This window comes from Scatophagus argus, chromosome 19, assembly GCF_020382885.2.
Source record: "Scatophagus argus isolate fScaArg1 chromosome 19, fScaArg1.pri, whole genome shotgun sequence".
Taxonomy (NCBI): Eukaryota; Metazoa; Chordata; class Actinopteri; family Scatophagidae; genus Scatophagus; species Scatophagus argus.
Genome location: NC_058511.1, coordinates 13,827,300 through 13,854,922, shown reverse-complemented (window position 1 = coordinate 13,854,922; position 27,623 = coordinate 13,827,300). Strand labels below are relative to the sequence as shown.

General features: G+C 39.6%; 1 protein-coding gene across 6 annotated transcripts in view; it reads left to right on the top strand.

Moving 5' to 3' along the window:
• The window catches only part of LOC124051016 (1-phosphatidylinositol 4,5-bisphosphate phosphodiesterase beta-4-like), a 61,101-nt gene that overhangs the window by 18,466 nt on the left and 15,012 nt on the right, over window positions 1-27,623 (top strand). For 5 of the 6 annotated variants that reach the window (XM_046374024.1, XM_046374023.1, XM_046374026.1 and 2 more), the window contains 17 exons: window positions 11,098-11,195; window positions 15,199-15,279; window positions 16,995-17,054; window positions 19,444-19,587; window positions 22,411-22,490; window positions 22,601-22,654; window positions 22,783-22,864; window positions 22,980-23,080; window positions 23,522-23,579; window positions 24,485-24,593; window positions 25,529-25,739; window positions 25,950-26,043; window positions 26,203-26,282; window positions 26,388-26,472; window positions 26,570-26,660; window positions 26,748-26,843; window positions 27,428-27,573. In XM_046374024.1, the coding sequence (XP_046229980.1) occupies window positions 11,112-11,195; window positions 15,199-15,279; window positions 16,995-17,054; window positions 19,444-19,587; window positions 22,411-22,490; window positions 22,601-22,654; window positions 22,783-22,864; window positions 22,980-23,080; window positions 23,522-23,579; window positions 24,485-24,593; window positions 25,529-25,739; window positions 25,950-26,043; window positions 26,203-26,282; window positions 26,388-26,472; window positions 26,570-26,660; window positions 26,748-26,843; window positions 27,428-27,573 (1,656 nt within the window). In that variant the 5' untranslated portion in view covers window positions 11,098-11,111. Of the gene's footprint in view, window positions 1-11,097; window positions 11,196-15,198; window positions 15,280-16,994; window positions 17,055-19,443; window positions 19,588-22,410; window positions 22,491-22,600; window positions 22,655-22,782; window positions 22,865-22,979; window positions 23,081-23,521; window positions 23,580-24,484; window positions 24,594-25,528; window positions 25,740-25,949; window positions 26,044-26,202; window positions 26,283-26,387; window positions 26,473-26,569; window positions 26,661-26,747; window positions 26,844-27,427; window positions 27,574-27,623 lie in introns of those variants that run through there. The other variant, XM_046374029.1, reaches the window with a different exon arrangement.

Here is a 27,623-nt window from a genome sequence, read left to right as displayed (position 1 = left end):
AGGGTGAGGTTAGACATCAGCCCTCAGGTCAGCAGACTCCCTTTAACTCACACACACACACACACACACATGCGCACACTAATATCCACCATTTGGCAAAGGCTTTAGACCATAATTTATTAGGTGGATGCTTCGTCCATTAGGCCATGTGTTAAATTCTTGGTCTAACTCAATCAGTCAGAAGTTGAATGTGGATGACTATATATAGAACTCTTTGAGCATGTAGTTGTAGGTGTCCCAGTACGGTTGTGTGTTTTAGAAAATAATTTAAATCTTCATCTGTTGTTCAGTAGGGATTGCCCCTGGAAACTGACCTTACAACAATGTTGCATTTGAAAGTGAAGGAGACCCTACTGGTGTATTTGAATGTGGGAAAGTCTTATTCTTATTGACATCCATGATATGGATGATATTTGTGCGTGTGTGGTAGAGTCAGTACTTGTGTGTGCATATATGTTCTATCTGTTCTGTTCAGTACTGTGGTCGGTGTGTGCGACTGAAAGACAGCCAGTTTCCATCCCAGGCTCAAGTTAATTGTGTAACCCAGGGCCAAGCAGCATGAGTGAACAGGGTGATCCTCAACTATAAAAGGCAAAGAAGAGGGTAGAAGAGGGGTCATTCGGCTTGGAAAGAGACAGTCTTCCTTTCAACAACGTTATATGTCCTCATTCAAAATCCCAGGAAAACAAATAGTGACTTTTTTAAAGTACAACCCAAGAATTTCTATTCACTGAAAATTACTTGTCACTTATATGTCATGGACCAATTCTGCACAGAGGAAGCATTTTTTCCTTCAATGTTTAACCACAAAGTTGCGAAAAGGACCTTAAAGAGTGTGAAAATTTCAAAACAAAGCTCGCAGTCTTGTGATGATATAACAACATTTTTTAAATTTTGAAAGGCTAAAACTATTACACATAATTTATAGGCTTACACTAGAATTCTTGCTGGGACAAAAATGGTATAGTAGGATTAAAATTAGCAATTTTCTCTAACTAGTAGTCATGACTGGTGAAACTACTATAATTAATGTTGCAGATTCTGCAGTTCAGTGCTGAAATCCATTTTTTACATAGTTATGTGGACACTGAACAATCCCATAATCCATTGTGTATGCGATTTGCCACATATGTTGTTTTCTGTCAGCTTTACACACTTGTAGCAGGGAGCCAGTCGGTCAGTTACCAGTTTTACTGCAGCAGCTGTTTACCTGAAACTGTGTGCCTTGCTCAAGGATATTTGTGTAGTTGTTATTAGAAGGAAACATAAGTGGGTCACAACAACTCTTGTCTTTACTATGAGCATCTCTTAGGTTAATTTACAACAAACAGAAGAAAAGCCATTAGTGATAGATCTGTCCAGTCCTCTTACTTTCATGTTTTTGTTGAACATATGTTAAAGGGAGACCACTGGGCCCTATTTTTTGCCTGCTGATGAAGGAAGAAACTCCTGCTTCTTGATTTTTAAATGCCTTGTTTTTCCAACACAGTTTGGAGATTGAAATGAACAATTTAATCACAGTTCTGCTTCTTAGATCGAGGCTAACACTGTGTATAATAGTGATGTACACTCCTATTATTGACACTATGGGCTAAGAGGGCTAAGGGAAACCAACTTTAACACGGTTGAAAAACAAATGCAAACAGGGGTGGACATAGCCAAGCACAGAGGCGCATACACAGACGTAGACATATTCAAGGATACACACACAAAGTCACACACAGCTGGAGGGGCCATAGAAACCTCAGCTGACACTAAACAGTCAGTGAGCAAAGTGGAGCCTAAATGTGGATCAATGGAAATGACGAAATTTCAGTCATGATTAGTGATTTGTCTCTCCATTCAGCTTTTCCACTCACTCCTGTGCTCACTGTTTTACAGTCCTGCAGCTCTCCTCTCTCAGATTGTTCATCAGAAATTGTTCTCTGCATGCCAGGTTTTGTGTAGCTCACAAGTAAGCATGCTGCATGAAGGCTTGAGCTGAGTTGAAGAGGTGTGAAAAGTCAGTGAAATCAGAGATCTTACACAGGTCGCGCACATGCACACAGGATCTCTATCCTTGTCAAGGTTAAGTACATGTTTACCTAGCGATCAGTGTCCCCTCTCGCACCACCCTGATGTTCAATGAGGAAATGAAATGTAAAAACAGATGCAGGTGATTGTAACATTGATTTCACTGCCATGTGTGCTGTTTGCTCATAGAACAGAGGTCATCTTGGTGTTATAAAAACACTGTATTCCTGGCCAAGGGCCATTTATTTAATTAAAGATTACTTTCATCCAGTGTAAACAGTAGAATTTTTATGGTATTGTTCTATCTCATGGCATGACTTGCATGTGACTGATGTGTGCAGCAAAATATGGGCAAACTTGAAACCTTCTGCTAAGTGGATTCTATAGGGCAGAGAAAAATTGGATTCAATATTTGGTAATGCAAGTGAACAAACCTGCCACCACCACAATGTTGTAATCTGCCTACAATCTTGGATCAATGTCACCTGAGAAGGGCACACTGTTGAAGTTTGTTTCTAGGAGATTGAGCATGTGTGTGTGTGTGTCCCTCTCTCTCTGTTTTTTTTTTTTCTTTTTTATTCTGTATCCTGGTTGGTAGTTGTTTTGCCGGAGGTCATAACATGTAACAATGTTTAACTAAACCAGTTGACCTGGGGTGTCTGTTTTTGTTTTTTTTTCCACTTTGCTCTTAGCATGAACACAGAAACTTGTCACAATATCATAGCCACAGTCCACATTTGTACACAGTACAGCATGGCCACATTTTCTCCCTCCGGTCTGTGGGTTTCTCTTCATTTCCTCCTCTTTGCTCCCATTTTAGCCTCCCCCCTGCCGTTCTTGCTCGGTGTTGTAACCCTGCAGGTGTGTGTACTCTGTATGCACACTCTAGGAGCTCTGTTTTCTCGGCAGGGACTATTGCAAGCACAGTGTAATGTAACATGTTGTTATTTTCTAGACTTTTATATGAACGTTGTCTTTTGAATTTGTATGTCTTGCAGCAAATATAATGAGATCAGATAATGTGCATCATATACACCTGCACCTGTTTCTGCACACCGACAGACAGACTGGTCTAGTGTATCTCATAGCATGTTCAGAGAGAAAGGAAAGCAAATTTTGGGGGCATCATTCATTTTTATTTGTATTACTAATGCAAGTGTTTACTCACCTCTAATCTCAGTTATTCGTTTCATTGCATTGACTTGGCATTGAAAAGTGAATTTGCTTTCTGTCTGAACACACTGTTAGTCTCCTGCTTCATGTAGAGAGAATTATTCTGTAAATTAGCATTGTCTTTGTAAATATGTGTTTTGGTTTCATTTTAAAATATGTAAAATTAAATTAAGACACTTAAAAGCCGCATCAATAATCACTTGAGTAAATGAAACCAGGAAGATAACCAGAAAATTGAAACTTTTTTATGGTCTTTACAGTATTCTTTGACTGCCACCTGTAACAGTCAACACAAAGAGTTATGTGTATTATTATTTCAGAAAATGATGAAAAGGTTAGCCTGAATTATTAGACACAGGAAGGAATGACATGCCAGCAGTTCCAATATCCATCTTTAATTAGCTTTTGCCAGAAAAATTTGTAATACCATTTGTGTTGGCAACATACTGTACATAAATATGCAATTTATTGGAGACTTATCAAGTACCATGGAAGCATTGCTAGAATAAATGGCCCCAGTGGGATCTGAACCCTAACCCTTGCAGTGTTATTGTTTTACTCTGTGCACTGAAGTAAAGAATCTGTTTGTCGAATGACAAGGCTTGCAGAGTAATATGTGGGGAACGATGTTGTGTTGTTATCTGTCAGGAACTGAATGTGATCTAAAGGGGAACATGATGCATTGTGAAGCTAGCAGCAGAATTAACGTGCCAGTCATTATGTGATGCTGGATTTGGATTTTAAACCTAATGATTAACTGATGGTGCTTGAGGAGAAGATGACAGACTGGTGTTTAGTGTTAACTATCGATTGTGAATATCTAATGGTTCACATCAGCTTTTTCACAGTTCTGATCGGTACGAAAAGAGTTGCTCTTAGTTGCAGCAGCTTTGATATTGGCAGCAGAGAGTCAGTGTAGGTGAGTTGGTTGATGTGGGTGTCCTAAGATGCCTTCAGCCTCGAGGGCTGCTCTGACCCTAATAGTGAGGAAGATTAATGATATTGTTGAAGAAGAGGCACATTAAGAACAGCATAGGGGTCTACACAGGAAACAGACTCTCCTTTTATGTGTTCCAGCAAAGCAAAATCCTTTTAGTATTTTCAGTTTCATCTCTGTATTGTTATTGCTATATATTGTTATAAAAGCACTTTCATCGAGACTCACATATTGTCATCATCGGTCACTTGTTTGAAGGTTTCTGAATAGAACGCTGTGTTACATACCTTCACCTCTTGCAGCTACAAGACAAGTCAAATATCCTAAACAAACAGGTAAGAGGACACAATGACAGCTAAGATTAGAGACCCGGATGCAGCCTTGACTTGCACACATACACTGTGTTTTTAGGCCTCTCCATCAGCGACGGCAATGGCTTTAAAAGCATTATGTATTCATACAGTCAGATGGCCATACCTCAGGGCTGATTTCAAGGGATTTAATTTGTCCACTTGGACTCACTGATGAACTGATTAGAGATTGGTGATCAAAGATCACTGTGACCTCACAGAACACATATTTGAATGTGACTTAACAAATCATGCACTAATTATGACAACATCTCAGGATAAAATGACAAAGTGATGATATTTTATATCCAAAAGGTCAAAGGTCAGTTTCATTGTGACATCACAATGTTGTGCAACGTTTCTGTCCATTACTCAACAGCATAACTCACAAATAAAGACACTTCATACCTTAATACCATGTTGACCAGTTCATGGAGGCAACTGTGAGCATATATGTATGTGTATATATATATATATATCATATATATATATATATATATATATATATATATATATATATATATATATATATATATATATATATATATATATATATATATATATATCATAACTATATATATTATAAATATGTATAAATATATATAACTGCTGAGCTGCAATTTTGCATTGAAGAAAGTTGATTCCTCTTTGTATATGCTGTCAATTATAGTTCTTGCTAAGAAATTCGGAATTGGCAAAAACAGGATCTGCCAAGAAAATTGCAATTTGTGCACCTCTAGTTCTAACCTGTGCTGTCTGGATCAAAACCACATGGTAAGCAGCTGCAGTTTAAACTGCACCTGTAGTTTAGTCTAATCCCGGTCGCTGTCACATGGCCCTCGGGAGATTTAAGGGCTAGGATATCCGGGCCGAGGCTTCCTCTTCCATTCCCTGGTTATTGTTTACAGTCCAACTAGCGATGAGAGATGATGTGATGTCAAAATCCTGACTGACATGAGTACACCAGCTATATATGCATTGAAGAACTTAAATTCGAACGAAGAGATTGCCAGAAGACGAATGGTCTTTGTTTTGGTTGATGTTTTTTTAACAAGTTTTAAAAGAATGGATTGAATAGATTTGTATTTGCACTCTTTCAAAGACAATTGATTTAACAAACTGTTTTCATTTATTTTAGTCAGTTGGGTCAACTTCAACTTAGTCCTTTATGTTCTTTCTTTTCTAAGTTACAAAGTCACCCACATGGAACCTAAAAAGTCTAATGAGCCAGAGTAACTGAACATATCTATGTGTGTGTGTTTGCACAAGGCCACCCTTCTCCTTTCCCCTAATCCTCACATCCTCTTCATTCCTGAAGTAGGTTTGTGAGTAATCAGAGATGATGACTTTCACCTTCCTTCACCTGCTCATTAGTGTCCTGGAAGAAAGAAGTGGGGCCAGCATTTGCTTAACCAGAGACTATTATCCCTTAGACAGGACAAAATACATTTTAAGGCCCAGGTGGTAATAGACATACAGATTTTTTAAACCTGATGCGAAGCTATGAACTTTCATTTCCACATTCCATCTTTTAGCCACAGACAAACATACACACACACACACAAATAATAGGTAATAAGGATGCCAAACTAGCTAATACTCATGTGTAAAGTATTGATTATGATGCTTATGGTGCTTATGAGTTAATATTTTTATTTCACAAACTGACAGAGATGAGGTCTATGGAACAGAATGATGAATGCCCCTTAGCAAAGCAATTAAAAGTACATTTGATGATTTGAGAAAACTACTTTTTTCATATCTACTGTCAGATGAGAAAATCAATTTTAGTTTAGTTCCTGTGCTCACTGCAGAGGAGAGAAGCAGTTAGCCAACTGTCCATACACCTAACAACTCTATAAAGTTGTGTTCTGAGCTAGACTGTAAAAAAAATGTCAAAGGGTCATACAGTTTTGGTCCTGAAAGATAACAAAGATGCAATAAAGCAAATAATTGCAGGTCCAGCCTAAATTCTAAATGTTTGAGTCAAGCCATACATGGTCAAATCACAAGCACCTGGGCAATTATTGTCAAGCTAGATGATGAAGACCTTTGTATATGTAACATTAATCTTATGCTCCAACGTCAACCAGCTGTTCCAGATAAAGTCTGACACTGAGCAAAGAAAGAATGTTTTTCCTGCTTTTGAGGCTACAAAAGGAGAAGACTGCAGGATAATTATGTTTAACTGAAACTTAAATACTTTTTGTAAGACTTTGTTTTTTCAGTTCAGCGGTTAACTTGCCAATACTGTTTCAGCTGTTTGCTGTAATCTTTGCTTAACAGACTAGCGACTCTGAGTGTATAATTCGTTTCCACTGCTGCACGTACTGTAGTGCTCTGGCTATCATCACAGTCAAAGTCACATTCAAGGTAAGAAAAAAATCTGTACTGAACATGATATGGTCTAGATTTATTATTATATACTATTCGTGTTAGTTTTATTGTAATAATAATAATGTCAGTAGTGTATCATGTAGCACGTAAATCTTCATTAAGTACTCACCTGGTTTATTTGAAAGTGAACCTCTTGTGAATCTACATCATTTTGATATATTGCATTAATGTAGTGCTTTTATAAACCTTTGGAGAGCCTTTCTCATAACCAAATATGTTTTTAGCACAAAACCTTGGCTCAGATGGGTTAGATAGGGGTCAAATTTTAAACGATTGCATGATGACTTTAACACCAAAAAACATCAGGTGATGATTTGCACTGTGAGATCAAATGAGGCATGAAAGCAAGCCTGACATAAAAGCACTGTGTTTTCTCCCTCAGCTTCCAGTGGTATCACTTGGTTAGACAGAGCTGTGAGTTGAGTTCTGTTTAATGTTTGAGAGTGCATAACCTCTGACAGGTATTGAGTAAGAGCTTTGGTTGTTGTGCCAGTCATGTCAGATGTTCCTTGCTGTGTGTGTTGTGTCCATTCGAGTGCGTCCCCAATCAGCCCTTCCACCAATGAATGACTGATGTGGCTGTAGCCTAATTTTAGTTTATGAGGTGTGGGACCGTTGGGTGTTACCCTAGCTGCCATTTTAGATGAGGAAGCTGGGAACAGTGTGCCTCACGGGGCTCCTATCTATCGTAATTATCTCATTGTCAGGGGTTGGACAGGGGGCTCGGACCTCACTCGCTTCCTTCAGCTTCCCTCAGCTCCTCACGTGCGCAATCACACGTCCAGGAGCTCAGAGGCCTGATGTGGGTGCTGCCATGGCCTTACAGAACCTCACCGTGCTGCGCTGCTATTGGACAGATTTCATTCCGCTGAGGAAAATGTTATCTAATGCATACAGTTGAGAGTGAGGATCTAGGCTAACATCAGACATTATAGCACAACCCAATTAGTCCAAATTAGATATGTGATTTGTCCTATCAGAATCATTTTGATTCAGATTTAGGAATATACAACATATCTTTCATAATGGCTTTACTTTTATTAAATAATCTAGATGGGATGCAGCCTATTTACTCTAGCCTTCTCTCTGTGGGTTATGTTCTTGGCACCCTGCCCAGCCTCAGCTTTTAATCTCCACGGCAAGTGTGCATCTGTGTTTTCAGTCCCCTGACAGGATGTGTGTGTGTGTTATGGTTCCCTGGTAGGACACCACAGATGGTGGAGAGCTGGGTTTGATGAAGATTATGACATTATGAAGACATGCTTAATATTGAGTAGGTCCCTCTTTTGTTGCCAAAATAGCCTTGACCTGTCGAGGCATAGCCTCCAGTAGACTGAAGAATACTCTGAAGGTATGCAAGTTACACACTGAAAGGGTGTATTTAGTCAACAACAATGTTAGGTAGGTGGTACGTGTCAAACTAACGGGCCAGCGTTCGACTACCACCCCCCCCCCTCCCCCCCATCTGCATCAGTGAGCCTTGGTCGCCGTGACCCTGTCGCCGTTTCAACAGTTCCCCTTCCTCTGTTCACTTTTTGTAGGTCCTGACCACTGCAGACCGAAAAACGTCCCGCAGTTTTGGAGACGCGCTGACCCAGTTGTCTAGCCATCATAATTTGGCCCTTGTCACAGTTGCTCAAATGCATTGCCCATTTTTTATGCTTGCAGCACATCACCTTCAATGGGTTCAATGGCAAAATAATCATTGGACTATACTTTTGGGTCCAGACCCAAAATGAACCGAGCAAATAAAAGGAGTAGTCATACATGCTCTCATGTTCTGGTGGATCCACCCTCTGTATCAAGAGTAATTGTATCTTTTAATGAACCTTCACATGGGGTGAGATTAGCTCTTATTAGTGTCTGTATAATTGCACAGGCTCTCTGATTCACTCTGTATTTTCATAATGGCAGCCTACAGACATTGCATAACCTTTCTTCAGCTGCATTTGTCATGCCAGGGTTGGACTGGAGCCCACCCAGCCCGTAGTTCTGTAGCCTCTGTTGATGTTGTCTCTGATATGTGTTCTCCACACAAAAAGCAGACCTCCCTCTCCATCCTCTCCAGCCAGCTTCTGTCACACACAGCTGTTTCACTCGTCCATCTCTCCCTGCCCACCATTGTTCTGTTTTATCTCTACGCTCTTCACGTCACTCTCTCCTCATCTCTATGTTTCATCTCTCTGTCTCTCACCTTGTTGTACTGCTCACTGCTTTTATTTTTTCTTGCCTCTCTGATCTGTCTCTGATCTTTGCTCATTCATTTTTGCTGTGCCTTTATCTCTTTCCCATTACCCATCTCACACACTTATTCTCTCTGGTCCCTATTTCTTTCTCGTTCTGTATCACCCGTCCTTTGTCATTCCACCCCTCAGCGTACAGTTTCCCTTTGTTTATGCCTTGGAGGAAAATGGGTGGTTTCACAAAATGTGGACGTCGAGTAAATGAGTAATGCCAGGGTGTTTACACACACACACACACACACACACACACACACACACACACACACACACAGACACATACGCACACACACATACTAATGAAGGCAGACTTTTTCAGCAATAAATAAATCTGTGGTGAAGACGTTAGAATAAATCACACTGTACGGGAGGTACACACATTTTTAGAGATTAAATCACAATTTTATCATTTGCAAAGTATAAGATTGTTTTCATTATATGTGATTTTCTGTATATAGGACAATGTATGTAATTATTATGATGAATGAACCTTCGCTCTATAGACTGGAACATCTTCTAAACAAAACTGAATCACACCTCAGAGTGTTTCCATAATGACTTAATACCGGCTGAGCTCTTAGACTATACATAGTATGTCACGTTCTCAAGTGCGCTTCTCCTTCTCAGTTTTGCCTGACACATTTGAAGCTGACGTAGGGGGAGCCTATATTTGGGTTGTGTTATCAGCAATATTACAGTTTCCTGTCAAGGGCCTCCTCCCCTGCCTGAGCTGGATTTCTTACGTGATGCTACACGTGCAGGTGTGTCACATGAATCAAGCCTGACTTGCTTTTTGTGCTTAAGGAGGAGTACTGTGCACATCCAGACTGTTTGAGGTCAAGTACGAGATAAAAACAGTCTTAATGGAAAACCCACACAGAGTTACTATTTAATTGTCAGATTGTCAATTGTCTTCTCGGACTATGTTGTTTGGTCTCACCCATGGGTTGTCCTGTGATGATGTGGAGCAATGTACTTCAATCCACTTCACAATTTCAGCTGCTGGTATAGATTCTGGTATCTCTACATCTTCCACAATGAACTGCTGCCACTGTAATTTATGCAAGAGATGTCATATTGACAAAATTTATGCTAGTCACAAACAAAGCCAAGGTAAAAATTTTGAAACATTTGAAAATAGTCATAGAATTGCAGGGCTCTTTATTTTGGCAGGGTTTCTAGGGTTCATATTCCCTCATGCATAAACTGTGAACTGCAGCTTTCAGCTCAGCAATACCTGTCTCACGGGTTAAAACATGGCACTGAATTTGATTTTATGACTGCAGTGATTGATTTGTTGATGTCATGGTGCGCGTGAGCTCCTCTATCTTGTGTCATGGCTTTGTTTAAAGTCACTGCCTCATAGAAAAAAAACTACATCCCTGTACTAAGAGAACATATTTTAGAAATAGTAAAAAATTAATAAAAAGTAGGTTTGGTAATAATATCCTAGTTCACTGCATTGATGCACATATGCACATCATCAACTAACAGCCGTACTTGGACTTTGCAGGATTTTAGTCACACGTTTTACCTTATGAACATAATTATGCTGCTGTGCATGCAGACATCTGTAGTTACTCCCTGCACTCTGTTTGGGTCTTTCCTGAAGTTGGGTCTTTTTGTGTGCAGCTGCAGAACATCGTGATTGTCTTCCCTGGTCTGTTGTTGTCATTCATTTTCCTTAGTGAAAACAAGACTAGTTGTTTATCATTTGTGGTATTTGGACTGTCTGTGTTTTGGACCATTGACTTGGATATGAACATTTCATCTGTTTTGGTCAAAATCTTGCATGTCATGTCCTGGGTCAGGACATGGTTATTCTACTGTGCTCAGAATTCTGCATCTCTGTGACTACAGGAAAGAAGAAGGCAGATATTACGTGTGTTTATGTGGCATGTGTTTCTTCCTTCCATCCTCCATGGGCTTCAGCACCTGCTTGAGTTTGTTCTAATTTATTTTCTGCCTGTCTCTTCTCTCCTCTCAGGTTTTTGAGCAGCCATGACAAAGTCCTACGAGTTCAACTGGCAGAAGCACCTGCCTGAGTTCATGCAGGAAGGCGCATCCTTTGACAGGTTTGATGAGGTAAAAGTGATGCATTTCTTGGATGCTTATGAGTTTTCTGCAATGCTTAATAATGAAATAAATAAAAATAGAACACCCCTGAAAGTAAAAATAAACAGCCTCTTAATCTGTTTATGCCATATTCATGACACATTACAGCATATCATGACTTTGATGAAGTGAAGATAGAAGTTGAATATTCCTAATAAGCATACAAAACCTTGAAATGTGCAGCAAGCTGTATGCGTTTGTCAGTAACCTTGTTGATTCTGACTTAGGTCATTTGCTCTGTCCTGGTAACATCCTTCACCCCTAATGACCATCCCGGGGTCAGTCATTAGCATCCACGCACACACATGTTGTTGTAGCCAGAGCTCTAGCTGTAGGCAGACCACATTGATCAGCCTCATTAAGAAGCTTCAGCATGGCGGCTGCCTGTCTGCAACCCATCCACTGAAAGTCCCAACCATCTGTGTGTGATCTCAGGGAGTGAACACATTCAGGTCAAGTCAGTTTTTATGTATACAGCTCAGTATCAAGAATCACAAGGGGCTTCTTTGTTTTTACACAGACAGATCTTCAGTCATATATTGATTTGTTTTAGGTCCAAGTTGAGTTCAGTAGCATGACTGAAATCAGAGAAGAATGTGAGATCCTGAAGTACTCACAGTTGTTTGAATTTTTAACGTCGGAAGCACAAAGCTGCGATTGATTCTGTTTGCATCCAGATGTGAAATGCAGAAGTGTTTTACAGAAGAGAAAACACTAAAACACAATGAATAGCAATGTATAAAAACTGAGATTAAAATGTAAATAAGTAATTGAGAAGCTGTTTTTAAAAAAGCTGATCTTTAAATTATTGCTCAGTTGCAACCATAAGAAAATACATACTGCCCTCTCTACAATGCTTATGTAGTTATTTCGACAAATATTTCCTAATAGCATTAAGTATCACCAAATATTCGTCTTGCTCTGTGTGTCTATAAGTATCTGTATGTGTATACCCCATGCATATCCTGTCTTGGGGATGAAGTCCTTCATTCAGTAACAATTTTTTGACCTGACCTGTTATTTTTCACATGCTTTAGTAATGTCTCACCTTTACAATTATCTGTCCTTCATCATCTGTGTTTGTATGTGTATATGAGTGTATGTGTGAGTAAGTGAATGATACTTTGTTGCTTGGCAAATGCAAGGCCTCCAGGCGACATCTGCTTCAACTGAAATGACGTATGCCAAGTCCACCCACAGACATAGACATGCTCTTTATCAGTCTTTCTCATACAGTTACAGACACACATTGACACAAGCATGTACACGCACACACACACACACACAAATATGCTAAACAGCATGGATCTTTTTCACAAAGTGGAACCTCACAGTGAAACCCCACTGAGAGACAGATGGTAGAGACAGGTAATGTGTGTGTGTGTGTGTTTACTACATAGAATTCAAAGTGTTATAGGGGAGCTCTATAATTACATGGAGTTTCTATTGTCTCATCCAAAATAAAAATATCTGACACAAAGTATTTCTTTACCTTTGTATAGTATGTGGAGGAGGCTTTAAATGCTCTGTAGATTTCCAATAATTCATCAGTTTTTGTCATGGGAGTGAGATGTCAGATGAGTTTCCCCTCTCTGACAAGCTCAGAGGCAGGTAGGTCAATGAGATCCTCAGTGATGCAAACAGCCGAAGGGCTTCCTCTGCCTCTTTCATTCATTGTCTCAATGATTGGAAATCGATCACTTAAGATCTGACTAATGTTTGGTTTCCATGGGGACTGAGCGGCCTCATATTGGCAGACAGTTGATGAAGACAAAGAAAAAGAGGTCAAAGTTGTGAGACTCTGAAAACAAATAAACAGTTCTGTTGTTTGCATTGTTTGTTTATTTGTTCTAATTTTATAACTCCTGCTCAGGCTGAGTCAGCTGCCATTTCATAATATTATTGTGATGAATTAGACCGAGGGTAAAATACAAAAAAAAAAAAAAAAAAAAAAAAAAATGCTCTATCCATGATTCATCTTGTAAGATTAGAAAATGGTAACAGGTAACATAAGCCTATTGCACACACATTGTATGGGCATAACAAAAAGAACCTTAGCTTGAACATTAATAGCAAAATTAGGATCTAAGGCAAATAAGAACATGGTTAAAATATGCATCTTGCATTTATGTCTTGCCAATGGCTCATGTTGATTTAGCTAAATATGCCAAATGTTTATGGATGAATATATGTGTGTGTGCGTTAGTGTGTTAATGACTCAGTTTGGATATATGTGAGTATAATATACACTCACATTTACATGCTTATTGTTTCACTGACTATTGTGATGGACGGGACAAGAAAAGAGAGGGATCAACACACATGCTGAACCACACTTGGCCAGGTACTTAGGAATGCACACGTTCAAAGGTCCTGGATGGCCAGGGGACTCTCTCCATCCAAATCCACCCAGAGATGGTCAGACCTTCAGCTAATTGTTCCTTTCAATGTGCAACGGCTGACTGTTCCCACAAACCTTTTAGCCATCTGATAGTGTAACACTAGCCTGCTGCATGTTTTTAACAGTCAGGGCTCATTTGAGAACATCTCTTTTATGGAGTTGGCTTCACGATGTGCAGCTGAAGCCTCTGTCAGTCCTAATTTAGATGAAAGAGAGTCAAGCTTTTAACTGCACTTACAGCAGTCTCACTATTTCCTAAATGGAAAAAGGATTGTTCAATTGGTCTTTGTGGTGGTTTTAGATAACATGATATAGCCAGATAAGAAGCCAGCTCAGTCCTATTTTGCAGCATAGCAGCAACATCCCGAAATAATAAATTAAGTGTGTGTGACTGAGTGTCACACTGTTCCCTGATGTTAATATTAGAGCTGGAGTGACCCAGCAGCCATCTCCTATTCTATTTTTTCTCTCTTATATTTTATCCTTCTCAGATATGTAATTTGAGTGGGATAAACACACACATGCACACACTTTGACACGGTCATTCATCAATGCAATCACAGCTTCTAACAGCTGATGGAATTGAGTGAAAAATGTTTGGGTAAGATAAGCTACGTAATGTCAGTAGATTTTCTGCTCCGACAGTCCTGTTGAATTGAACAGAGGTTTCTGCAAGTTGCTGGAACATTGGTGTATGTATTAGGGATCAACTTTTTTCAGGGCCCGTTATGGATGCTGACATTTGGAACCGATGTACATTTGTAGTTTTGGTGTAAAGATTTAGATGTTACATTACAATGCAACTCACACAAGTATTGTAATGAAGCACAGGTTTGAGGTTCTTGTACTTTCATATTTTAACTTTCTGCTTCTTTATACTTCCACTCCACTATTTTTCACATATTCACATATAGCACACTACTGTTACTCCACTGCATTTATTTGATAACTTAAGTTACTAGTTACTTCACAGATTCATATTATTTAGTGCTGATAGGCTATTACTCGTGATGTGTAATCAATTAAATAGTGTTGTGGGCGGAGTATTGAGTGAGACCACAGCCTGGTGATGAGACAGGCTGAATGCTGCATCAGAGCTAAATTAGTGCATTTTGAAAAAAAAAAATTAACAGCGATTGGACCCCCCCCCCCCCCCAAAAAAAAAGAAACGGATGACTGTCGGCCTGTCCTTGTTGTCTGTATGTCTGTGTGTGTGCGTGTGTGTGTGTGTGAGGTAGCTGGGCTGACACACTTTTGAATCCTGCACCTACACAAACATGTATTTGCCTTAGCAATAGGTTTCTTCTTCTGCGTGCAGTGTGTGTGTGTGTGTGTGTGTGTGTGTGTGTACATACTGAATGTGTTTGTCCACACTTTGTGTTTATGTTTTCATGTGTGTCCTTAGGCAGGCAGGTACATATTAGAAATTGAGAGCTACATCTGTTTGTCTGGTTGCATAAGCCCCGTGTGTGTTTAACAGGTTGGCTGTTTAATGTCTTTCCGTGTCAGATAAAACCCTGTGATTATAGAACTCCTCCCTTTCTTATAAAATATATTTCTTTCCATCTGCAGGACCCATACATTTTTGAGCCCAACTGTCAGATGAAGGTGGATGAGTATGGCTTTTTCATTACCTGGAAGAGTGAGGGAAAGGTACAATCTTCACATCTTCATGTTTGTGCTTTGTTTTGTCTTTCAGGGGGTCTTTCAAAGAAAATATTTTTATTTTGTAAGCAAGAGAAAAACAGTTTTCTCTTGCAGTGTTTTTAAAGAGTCCTTTTGACCCTGGAAACCTGTAAAACATGTAGAAAAGCATAGCTTGGGGACGAGGGATGTTTCTAACGACTAATTTCCTTCAGGGAAGTTTAAACTTAAACTAGTTGACTATTCAGAAGGTAACAGTTTATTGTAGAAACCAGTTAGAGCATTATGTATTCTATGTGGTTAAATATTGTTCAAAAACATGTTCTTTATAAGAGTCATTTGAAACCATTAGTCACATTCTTAGACACAACATTTAACCAGCATTATTAACATGTGTAACAGATGCTTGTTTTTATGAAGCAGCATTTGACTTGGAAGAAATGACATTTCAGAGCATATTATGTCAATATGTAATTTGAATGTGTACTGTGGTAGCTAAGCATAGTCTTAAAGTCACTGAGTGGCTGCACAGACAGACTAATAACTGATGTGCTCGCCGTAGCATCGCTTAGCAGTCCCTAGTGAAATAACAGACTCTGACTTCTGCTTCTTGTCTTTGATGGAATATTAATTTCTCACTGTTAATGTTACAGACTAGAATCCAAAGCTATTGTCCATAAATCTCTATGCAGCCAGACATTTCACCGATGCAACAACACAACTGCAGCGTTCGCCTGTTGCTCAAAAAATATTTGTGCTCCTCCATCTAGCAATACTTGTCTCCTGAGTCAAAGTTCCTACTGATATTTTACACCTACTGGTCCACTGTAGCCTCCTACATAAACTTAGAAATGACTCCTATATGTACATTTATAGTAAAGAATAACAATAATAATAATGATTAGTTTATTTACTAACTATTAATTTAGAAACTGTTATTTCTGGTGCAGACTAGTGAGGGTCTCAACGTTGAAATGACTAGTCGACTCATCATGCACATTCCTAATTATAACAATGAAGACAGTTTACCTCAAGGACGATATCCAGTGGCATGTTAACATTATTCTTTTGTAACCTTTACGTTAACAGCGAGTGTGAGTAGTTAGAGGTAGGGTTCCTATAACTGTGGTATCGAAAGCAATTGGAAGAAAAAAATGCACGAAAATGAACGACAATCAAGGCCACCTAAACAAAATGTCAAGCCAAATATATATTTTTGCAAATGCACATAAATTGACATATGGTTGATGTTAGTGTTGCAGTAATTGCAAATCCTTTCTGTTGACCATTTTCCAAAGCACATTTGTAGAGGTGGCCAGTTGGTATTAAGTGTGTTGGGGGGTATAAATAATCCATCACAGCCAAAGTCTGCTGGGAGACAAATAAATATCTTTCCATCCATTCTTTATACCTGCTTATCCTGTGAGGTGTAGCTGTCACTGGGAATTTAACTCCCAAACTGAAAAAAGGTGTTACAACAGAAATATACAAAGGAGGAAATTTTATAGGTGTTGGAAACTTGATTATGAGAAAGACATGAGGGTACTCATAATGACCTACGTTAATAACTGTTGTCAGATACTGAGAGGTTGTGGTGTTTCCGCTGTGTACTGAGTATAAGAAATGATTGCAAAAAATCCAATTTTCTCTGTCTCTCTCTTCACCTGCTGTCACTCTCTTCCCTGTACATCCTCTTCTTTATCTTTCCATGCATCGTTCTGCAGGAAGGCCAGGTTCTCGAGTGTTCCCTCATCAACAGTATTCGTGTTGGTGGCGTCCCAAAGGTGAGACCTCAGGAAAGACAATTTCCTCACTTTCTGTTTGCACAACAGTCACGCTCTCTGCTCACGCCACCCAGCATTCAGTCTCATGCTCCCGCAGAGACACTCCTGGTCAAATATGGGGAGACTGCCACGTGAGGCACGTTACCCGTGCTTTAATTATCTATGGTTTAAGCTGCGTATTGTATCAATGGACTGACTGATCTAAGGCTCTCAGTTGAGCTCTCTCTGCTGAGTTTCTCTCTCAACTACCAGATTTACCAGGGGTACTTTTTGTCACTACCTTGTGGCTTTTGACCCACCAAGGAATAATGACAAACTGTGCTTCTAGCCCTATTATGATGGGCTGTCAGAGAACTGTTGGGTTAAGAATTTCACAGCATGAGATAAAAGCTCACAGATATAAGACATTCTGTTTCTGTCAGAAAGATTTTTTCCTCATCCTGTAAAAGGAAACAAGCCACTAGAAATCCAAAGCCTGGCAGGAGACGTCTTTTGTGTACTCTGTCCGTAACCATTTTCAGGTTGTGTATGTACTGCTGACAGCAGGAGGTGGTCTGTTTGCTTGGTCTTCTGTGCGGACGTGTGCCTATGCACATGTGTGCAGGTGCATATACAGACACTGCAGCCTGATAGAAGCTCCTTCTGTTTGTTCAAAGGCTCTGTACTGTTCTGTATGTAGCAGATGAAGTGCTGCTGATTGCAGGTCTTCTCCTCAGAGGCTATCATGGTTGCACAAGCCCTGAGAGCTGTTTCAGATAATCCAATGAGCGAGAAAAGATGAATTGCATCAGAGGGTCACTGGTTGGGGTTTTAAAACGGCCGAGGCTGTTGTCTGTTGCTGTTAATTCAATCATGTAACAAAAATACATTACCATCTACCATGGTGACGAAGCAGGCGCACTGAAATCTGAAAAGATGAGAGGGAGAGGTTGTGCTGTGTTTTTGATAGTGAGAGAATGTTTTCATGGATTTTCTGTTTCACCCCTTGAATAGGAGTTTGCAGTCCTGAACTGCAGGCTGAACTGAGCAAGGACTATAGATATCTGTGAGGAGAATGACCAGGTTAACTACTGGACTTCGAGTGCCAGTAATGTCTTATCTAATATCTCGTAAAGCATACACTTGTGTGTTTAAGGCTATTCATTTTTCAGTATTAATCAAGATTGTTGTAATTAATTTTGAATAAATTCAAAGTCTTGTATGAAATGTATAAAATGCAACGGGGGTCTGACTTTATAAGAAGTATAATATAGTTTTTCTTCATTGTAAAATTGGTTGATATTACTGGTGAAAATCAGAAATAAAATGAAGCAAAAGCTGAGACTTATTTTTTGGGCTAATAATGTTTTTCTGTTGTGCCTCTTTTGCTTAGCTGGTCACATCAAGTATGACCCACATCCAAAAATAATTTAACATCATAGGCACTTAATGTGTTAAATATTTTGAACATCATTGCGTACCCAAGACCTTAATTTCCTTCATTACGTGTGCTCAATCAGAAACCAAATCATTTTGTTCTGATTTGTTTATTTGTTTTATTTTGGTTGTTAAATTGGTCTTACTGACAAAGTAGAATTGAAAAGGTTGAAAAAGTGATGAGTTTTTCAGTCTGAAACCTGTTGATTTGCTTTTTCCCATACTCAGACCTGCTGCACCATGATAGATGCATATGTTGGTCCTGCACAAAGGGAATATTTTGACGTTGAAGACAACAAATCATGTTTGAGTGTCCAAGAATTTGTATTCTCAGAAAAAATCCTGACCAACATATACATCAGAACGTTCACATAAAAGATGTGCATATCTCTGTCCAGAAATACCAATTATTGCATAATGTTAACATTCTGTTTCAGCCATTTTGCTTAACATTTGAATTTTTATTAAAGTTATTCAATGTGCTCACTACTGGACAGAGATGTGAAGCTCATTCACCATCATCCCTGCTAACCTTCTCTGACCTTCTCAAGTAAAGTGCTGTGTGAAGTGGTGCTTCTAATACTGCAAAACACATCCAGATCTGGAGTCAGTGGAACTCTCCAAGCTGCTAGGATCTCCTTTAAATTAAGTATTGTAGTTCCTCCATGATAGATGTCTGCTGAATCCTTATGTAACTGACAAGGAGCTTTAAGTCTCCTAACCATGATACACACAGTACATCACACTTTTCAGCATCTCGAGGCTTTACAATAGCAATAAACATTTCAACATCCATCTGTCTTAGCTCCTTTTCCTTTGTGCTCCCTTGTCAGTGACTGTTTACTGCAGCAACACTAAAGCAGGAGATTAAAACCTCCCTTTAGATTTTTTTCCATTTCGTCTACCACGTCTCTGATGTGCCATTTGCTTTACCTCTAATTTGTTTTCCTGTGTTTCTCTCTTTTTTTCTCAGGATCCCAAAATCTTGTCATCGTTCGAGGCCATTGGAAAGACGGAGGCAGACTTAGAAGGCTGCATCATCTGCATCTGCAGCGGCACAGACCTGGTCAACCTCAACTTCATGTTCATGGTGGCGGAGAACCCAGACACAGCCAGGGTAAATACACAGATGCACTGTAGTCTCACAGCTTGGTCAGTGCTTTTGCACTTATGACTGAGGATGAGAAATGTGACGGTGATACAGATAACATGCAGGTCTTGAGAATGGAAGTGCAGTTTTGTACATTTTAACAAGGACACATTTAAGTTGATGTTGTATATCATAATGTACTTGTTATTTTTGCTGTCTTAAGATAACTTTCTGTGTCCTCAGAACAAGGTTGCAAACATATTGCAAGAGGCTCTCATGTTATTCACAACAGACTGATTTACAAGTATCTTTTTACTCTTTTTATTTTACTAACTTTTTGACAAAATACACAATCACCCTAGTTGGCAATTTTAACAAAAACTGGATTTTGTCCTTCTGTGCCTGCAGAACACAGTCATATATAAAGATACCCATTTTCAGTTCATTTGCAACCCTTTCAGTAACAGAGCAAAAGCAAATTGCCAGGTGAATGTTCATATGCCAACTCCTACACAAAGCAAATCTGGCCTTGGTTTGTTCCAATAAACAGACAGATTTGAAATGACTTGTTTTTTCCTCTCTCACCCAATCTCCCAAACTCCTCTGTCCCTCCTGCACTCCTGCTTTTGCTGTTATTTTCTGATCCTCTCTCTCTCTCTCTCTCTTTCTCTTTGTGTTTCTTTCCACTCATCTGGGAAAAAAAGAAAAAAACTCTGTGAGAAATCTGACTGCCTTATTGAGTAGAGAAACACCTGCACCTTTCTATTTATTGTTTTGTCTCTCTACCTTTCTCACTCATCACTTCTTTTTTTGTTTATTTGTTTCACACACACACACACAAAATTGCTTTTTAATCTGCAGACTTTACTATTGCTGACCTGCTGGCACACTTCCAAGCATTGTACACATACTGTGAAGCCCACAATAAAGAAGTGTGTGTGCAGATTAAATTTCAATTTTCTGAGCTGATCCAGATTTGGAGAACTACTAGCCAGACGAACCAAAAATTTGCAGTGTCAAAAAGTGATCCCAGGATGGAAATGCTTTGCAGAATATAAGCCAGTGTTGATTGTTCTTCAAAGGAGAATGTTGGCGTTATTCTGTATTTTTCATCTTGCCAACAAATCCTATAAAACACAAAAGACAATAGTAATTTGTCAGTCCATTGTTTCTATTAAATATTTTAAAATGAGTCACAGATATATAACTTTACACTTAAAACAGCTGTCACTGCATTTTTTATAAAACAGTGCTCAATTGCTGGGGACTATTTTTGGCCAAAGATTAATACACAAGACAAGAATTTATGGCATCTCTGGATGAACGTTTGAATCAAAATAAGCTACCGAAACAGCATCAGGGTGGGTCATTTATCTGTTTTTAATAGTTTTTGCCCAACAATGTATATCTGTACCACAGGAGATAATCCTTTATCAAGATTTGACTACACAGTAGAGTCTTTTCATGCGATTTGTTCAATATAAAAAGTGGAGAATATTAGCTGTATGATCCTGTGTCCTTGTGGCAAAGGCTGGGATGATAGTTGAAGATCACAAGCAGCTTCAAGTCAAATAACATAAACCTGTTCAAAAAGAAAACAATGAGTCAGCTATGTTCTGTTTAATGACAAATACAGTGTGGCCCAAGGGCTTTACCTTAGTTTAAATATATGGAGCTAAAGAAAGAAAAGGCATTTTTCCAAATTAAGCTTAATAAATTTTCCCAGCCTCGGGGTGGTCGAACCAGAATAAATAACACCCAATAATTTGTACTGTGAATTTATGTAAACTCAGTATCCACAATTGTTTGTCTATGAAGATTATTCAAGCGCTGAGAAAAGTAAAAAGAACCAAAGACTTGACAAGACTAGAATGATTAAAAGTCGCAGCACATTGATGAAAATAATCTTATGTCCCCAAAATTCAAGATCACAACCAGGTTCAAACTGAAAATCCATGTTTTGTGCCAGCACCTGTCTGTTATTTGGCACCACAGTGCTGGTGTTTATGCATTTCCCACGAGGGGATGTTTTTGTGGTGATGGGTGTTATAAATGATGTTTGCGCTCCAGAGAGCCCACCGCCACTGGGCTGCCAATGATATTCATGCAACAGCCTTCAGCAGGAGGGAGGCCTGGGGTACACACACGCACACAGGCACACAGGCACACAGGCATACACTCAAATTCCAGGTACACCCCTCCTCACACACACACAGTTTGAAACATATATATTCCTACTATTTCTGTCCTTCCTTCTTTCTCTCACACATTCGCACACATACTTCAAAGCGTCACCACCCGCAGCGTGCAGGTGGCCCTAAGTAGCAGACCTCGTGAAATGACACACACAAACGTGTTTTCACAATCAGCACATGTTCATACAGACCACCTCAGCTATTTTGTTTAATGTTTTTATAATAATGCCAGTGGTGATTTTGCTTTGGAGGAGAGACAGAAGACAAAAACTGAGAGCTGAATTAAAGACACTGAGACAGAGGAGTCACACATGCTCAGGTTATCTTCTGTGGTGTTGCTGTTTATGCAGTCAGCCGTTATTATTCATGTTAAGTTGCAAGGCCTTCTCCTTGTTTCCTGTCAGTACTCGTAGCCTTGCAACAGCTCACTGTGTTTATATCTGTGTGCATGTTTTTACATGTGATTATCTTATGTCAAGGTGCTCGCTTGCCCGTGTGAATTAAGAGACAATTAATTTACTTGTGTTTATTCCCCTAAAGGCACTCACTTCTAAACTCTAGAGATACCCTCTCAACTGCTGTGTGCTGTGTGAGCTTTACTTGGTCACTGTGTTGAGAGTGTGTGTCCTGAAGGCTTGTGCCTGTTTGTTTGCAGAAGTGGATCGAGGGTTTGAGGTCAGTGATTCACAACTTTAAGGCCAACAACGTCTGTCCAATGACCTGCCTCAAGAAACAGTGAGTGTTTTAATTATCTAAATGATGTGCCCTGAACAGTTCTCTAAGCAGATTTAAGTTGAGTTTCATTTTTCTGTGTCTGTGTGTTTTTATTTCCTTGTCTCATTCAGTTGGATGAGAATGTGCTTCCTGACCAATGTGAATGGGAAGATTCCTGTAAGAGGGTAAGAGTAAATTGGCTGTGTATTTGGACAGCCGTTGTGTCATCCCGTTGCACCCTGGTTTCTCTCATTCAGCTCTCTTCTTCGCTCTCTCTCTCTCTCTGTCTCTCTCTGTCCTGTGTTTTTTATAGCATTACTCGAACATTTGCATCAGGAAAAACCGAGAAGGGGATCTTTCAGGCTTTGAAGGATCTTGGCCTTCCCAGTGGAAAGGTCAGACAACACTGACTGTTGACTGTAGAGGTCGGATGGCACTTAATGTGGTACTTTGATCTGTAGGTTTATAGCCCACATGTTAACAAGTGGTGGGTTTGTTTATCTTCCACAGAATGATGAGATTGAACCATCAGATTTCACCTTTGACATTTTCTACGCACTTACACAGAAGATCTGCCCTCGCACAGACATAGAGGAACTTTTCAAGAAGATGTGAGTCTCCTTAAAATCTGTCTGCCCTCATCTTTGTAACTGTAATGTTTGCTGATTTTGTACTTCTAAATGAATAATAAACATAATAAATCCTCCAAATAAAATACGTAACAGTAGTTCCCTTGCATTATATTGTACCTGTGTATTACCCATTATTCCCTAAGTGTGAGCTACTGCACCTTATAAATAATCAGGATCAATATTTCTGCGCCTGCTGTACTAACTTTGTCTGGACAGCCTAACCTGCTTCTACAGTTCAACATTAATTATGGGTGATGAATAACATGTTATTACTAAAAGTGTGACATTTCACTATGATCCTTTTTTTAGTGATGGCTTTCTAATTTTAACTTACTGACTGTGTGAATGACTGTGAGGGTGTCTATTTTAAGAAGCATAACATTGTTTATTTGTTTTTTTTCCTAATTAATTCCTTTACAGCAATGGGAACAAAACTGATTATTTAACTGTAGACCAGTTAGTCAGCTTTCTGAATGAAGTAAGCTCTTTATCATTCATTAACTTTTCTGTGTATTTTGCTTGCCTGTGCCCATCTCTGTAGCCAACCATCCCACCCCCAACCCCATCTCGGTAGAAGTTGCCCTCCATCCCTGCCTGGTCATTAACCAACCCTTGTTAAAATTCCATTAATGAGACAGACAAAATATTTAACAAACTGCAAGGGCAACTTCAACCATATCTCCTGTTCTGCATTCGTGCCCTCTTCCCATTCCCTGTGTTCTCCCCCCTTGCGGCTTGCCTCCCTGTGTCTGATTGGTGTTGCCATGGTAATGGGAGAGTAGAGGTTTCCTTCCTGTTGCTTCCTGCTTGGCCCATCTCGCTTCTTGCTGTCTGTTTTCTGTGGCTGAATACCTGCTTAGTCCCTCTGCTGTGCAGTCATATGTGTGTGTGGCTTCATCATGCTGTAGGCCCGCCAGTGAGGCTGAAGCTTTGCTTGCATTAATTCCCACCTGGCTTTTTGACTGGGCAGTGACACTGAAATGATGTTTTCGTGCTGTTGATGTGTTAAGGTAGAGCTGTCTTGAGCACAGACTACTTCCTTTAAACGGTTAACCACTGCACCTGTAAGAGTGGCTCACAGTTCTTTCGTGAACGTTTTAGAATTGAATTTTGTTTGTTAAATCCTGTTCAAACCTGAGTGCTCTCGAATTAAAGCCACAATAATAATAAGCTATTAACTGTATCGGATTACTTGATATATGTTCAAATTAGGACAGTTCTTCATATGAGCACTGTTGGTACTTTGTCCCGTTACTTTTGCCCCTGTCCTGTGTGTCAATACAAGGTGTGTTTTGCACTAGAACCAGTTTGTTTGGAAGTATATGTGTACATACTTAACACGTACTAATATGTGTGTGGATCAATGTCTGTGTTGCTCCTCAGAACCAGCGTGACCCTAGGTTGAACGAGATCCTGTTCCCATTCTACGACCCTAAGAGAGCCATGCAGATAATCGAGAAATACGAGAGAGATGAAGAACTGAAGAAGAAAGGTTAAAGAATATGCAGAGATATCTTAGCCTGTGCCGCCATCTGCCTGTATACCTTTGAAACTACAGTATTTTATATCAGATTACTGGTGCAGGTCTCCACCAGTACAAATTATTTTCATTGGCTTCTTTCCCCTGTTCTTATCAGAATGACAAAATGATAACTGCGCAGTAACTAACCCTAACTTTATAATAAAGACTATATCAGTAGTAATGTCTCCCCTTAAGCACTTTGTTAGAGAGCTGGCTTGGCCTGTGGATGTATCTGAATGATCTTAGAGCAACACATGAATACTGCATGTAGCAGTGTGTATCTGTGATTCTCTCACTCTTCTGAGACTGCGTGCTAGTACTTGTCACTCATGATCATGAAGGTGAAACTACCTTATAGGGTTGGGGGGGGGTGGCAGAATACATTTTGGTCATTTTGCAAACATGGAGGATGGCATCCTCCCTTATCTCACCTACTGCTCATATGGTCAAAGCAATGAAAATGGTCAAACGTCTTAAAACTAATAATCATCCCTCTGACACAATAGCATCCTCACAACAAGATCTGCCAACATCTGGTTTTTCCTGCACAATGCAGTTACAGGTTTAGATTGATATTACTATTACTGATTGGTTAACATGAACTGCCTAGCAAGACTGTTCAGATGCATAAAATGCATTGTCATAAGTGAATTTCTGTAATAACTAATAAAAGCCAGTCATGATAGTCTCCTGGATCAAACAGTAGTAATTGTGGAAGTGTATAAACACAAGCAGTTATGTGTTGCAGTGAATCCTTCAAGTATAAGCACTCAATTAAACCCAGGATTTATAAGTAAAAGTGATGAATATCAGTGATTTTTTTATATTTTCTTCAAATATAATAAAGCATAAACATAAATAAACATTGCTAAGCACATCCACGCTCTTGTTCCTTCTCCTTCCAGGTCACATGTCCAGTGATGGGTTCTGCCGATACCTGATGTCAGACGAAAACGCTCCAGTTTTCTTGGACCGACTGGAGCTGTACCAAGAAATGGACCAGCCGCTGGCCCACTATTTCATCAGCTCCTCCCATAACACTTACTTGACAGGGCGACAGTTTGGGGGCAAGTCTTCTGTAGAGATGTACCGCCAGGTCCTGCTGTCTGGGTGCAGGTACGTAAGCATGTCATTTTCTGTTAAGGTGTTGGATACATGTGCAAGTGTAGACACACATTCACCCTACTGCATTTATGCAAAGGCAAACTCAGACTAAACAGGATATTTACATAGCTAATCAAAGCTATCCCATTCTACTTGTATATTATATGATGTATTCTGTCATCATATAATATGATGCTTTATCGTATCCTTCCTTGTGGTCAGATGTGTGGAGCTGGACTGTTGGGATGGGAAAGGAGAGGACCAGGAGCCTATTATCACTCATGGCAAGGCCATGTGCACAGACATCCTGTTCAAGGTGAACACACTTCAGTATAAGTATTATTGCAAAAGGTGTCCCTGCCCCCTTGTGTTAACACTATGATATTGCATATATCACAGTTTTTTTCTCTTTGTCTTCTCATCCTCCTCTTTGTTGTTTTTTCTCTTGTTTTTCTTGTTATTCCTCCTCCAACAGGACGTTGTCCAAGCCATCAAGGAGACAGCATTTGTCACTTCAGACTACCCTGTTATATTGTCCTTCGAAAACCATTGCAGGTTTGTGAAATACTGGTAATGAGCAAGGAAGTTAATGCATTATATGTTATTAGATTATTATAGATACAAGGACCCAATGCCTTCTTTGTGTGTGCTTATCATCAGTAAGCCACAGCAGTACAAGATGGCCAAGTATTGTGAGGAGATCTTCGGGGAATTACTTCTCAAACAGCCTCTGGAAAACTTCCTGGTGAATCCTCTCTCTGATTCACAGTGTCTCTCAGAGATGATTGCATTTGGATGATAGTCATCCATATGTAAATATGTGATTATGTTCTCTTTGGCAGATTGAACCTGGGCGCCCCCTACCCTCTCCAAATGACCTCAAACGTAAAATCCTCATCAAAAACAAACGCTTGAAACCTGAAGTTGAGCAGAGTGCGTATATGATGCAGCTCGTTTACTTGTTAAATCTCTGTTCATCTTATTACTTGTGTTTAACAAGTGTGTGTGTATGTGATACAGAGCAGCTAGAGGCCTTTAAGAAACACATGGAAGCAGGGGAGACCAACACGCCTGCCATCATTATGGGAGAGGAGAATGAAGACGACACAGAGAACGGTCAGTTAAATGAAAGTTTGTGTGTGGATGTAATCTTGTAGTTGTGGGGACAAAATCTATTTACACAGTCACATCGTGAGGACCGGCCTTACTTATGGGGGCAAAATGCAAGTCCCCACAACATAAATCATTCAATATTTGGTTGAAGACTTGCTTTAAGGTTAGGTTGAGGTTAGGATAAGGTTAAGGTAAGGGTTAGGATTAGGATTAGGCAAGTGATGTTTATTGTTATGGTTAGGTGGTGGTTAAGCCCCCAGGAAATGAATGTAAGTCTATGTAATGTCACCAAAAGTGTGTGTGTGTTTGTTATAAATGAGGAGTTTTGAGCTAACATCACAACATGACATCTTATCAACAATCTTTCAATAATTTATACTGTAATGGATACACTTATTTCAATAGCTTTTAATGTGATTTCATAAAGACCACAACTTGCAAAGAACAAAAAACTGCATAAAGTGCACACTGTCACATAAACATAAACTGTCACAGCATGTGACAACATAACAAACATTGATAATGCAGCATGATGCAGAGGCATACAACCACAAGGCAGTAATTATAGTTTGTGTGTGTTCCTGTAGGAGAAAAGGAGGCTGAGGATAAGGATTTGAATTCCGAAGCTCCCAGCAGCCTGTCAGAGGCAACCAGTGAGAAAGATGCCAACAGTGTTTCCCAGAGTAACGCTGTGAGCTCAAGGAAAGAGGAACACAGCAACAGTATCAAGAAGGTGGGTCAGCACTTTGACAGTTATTTTGTGGCTTGGGAAATACTAGATTA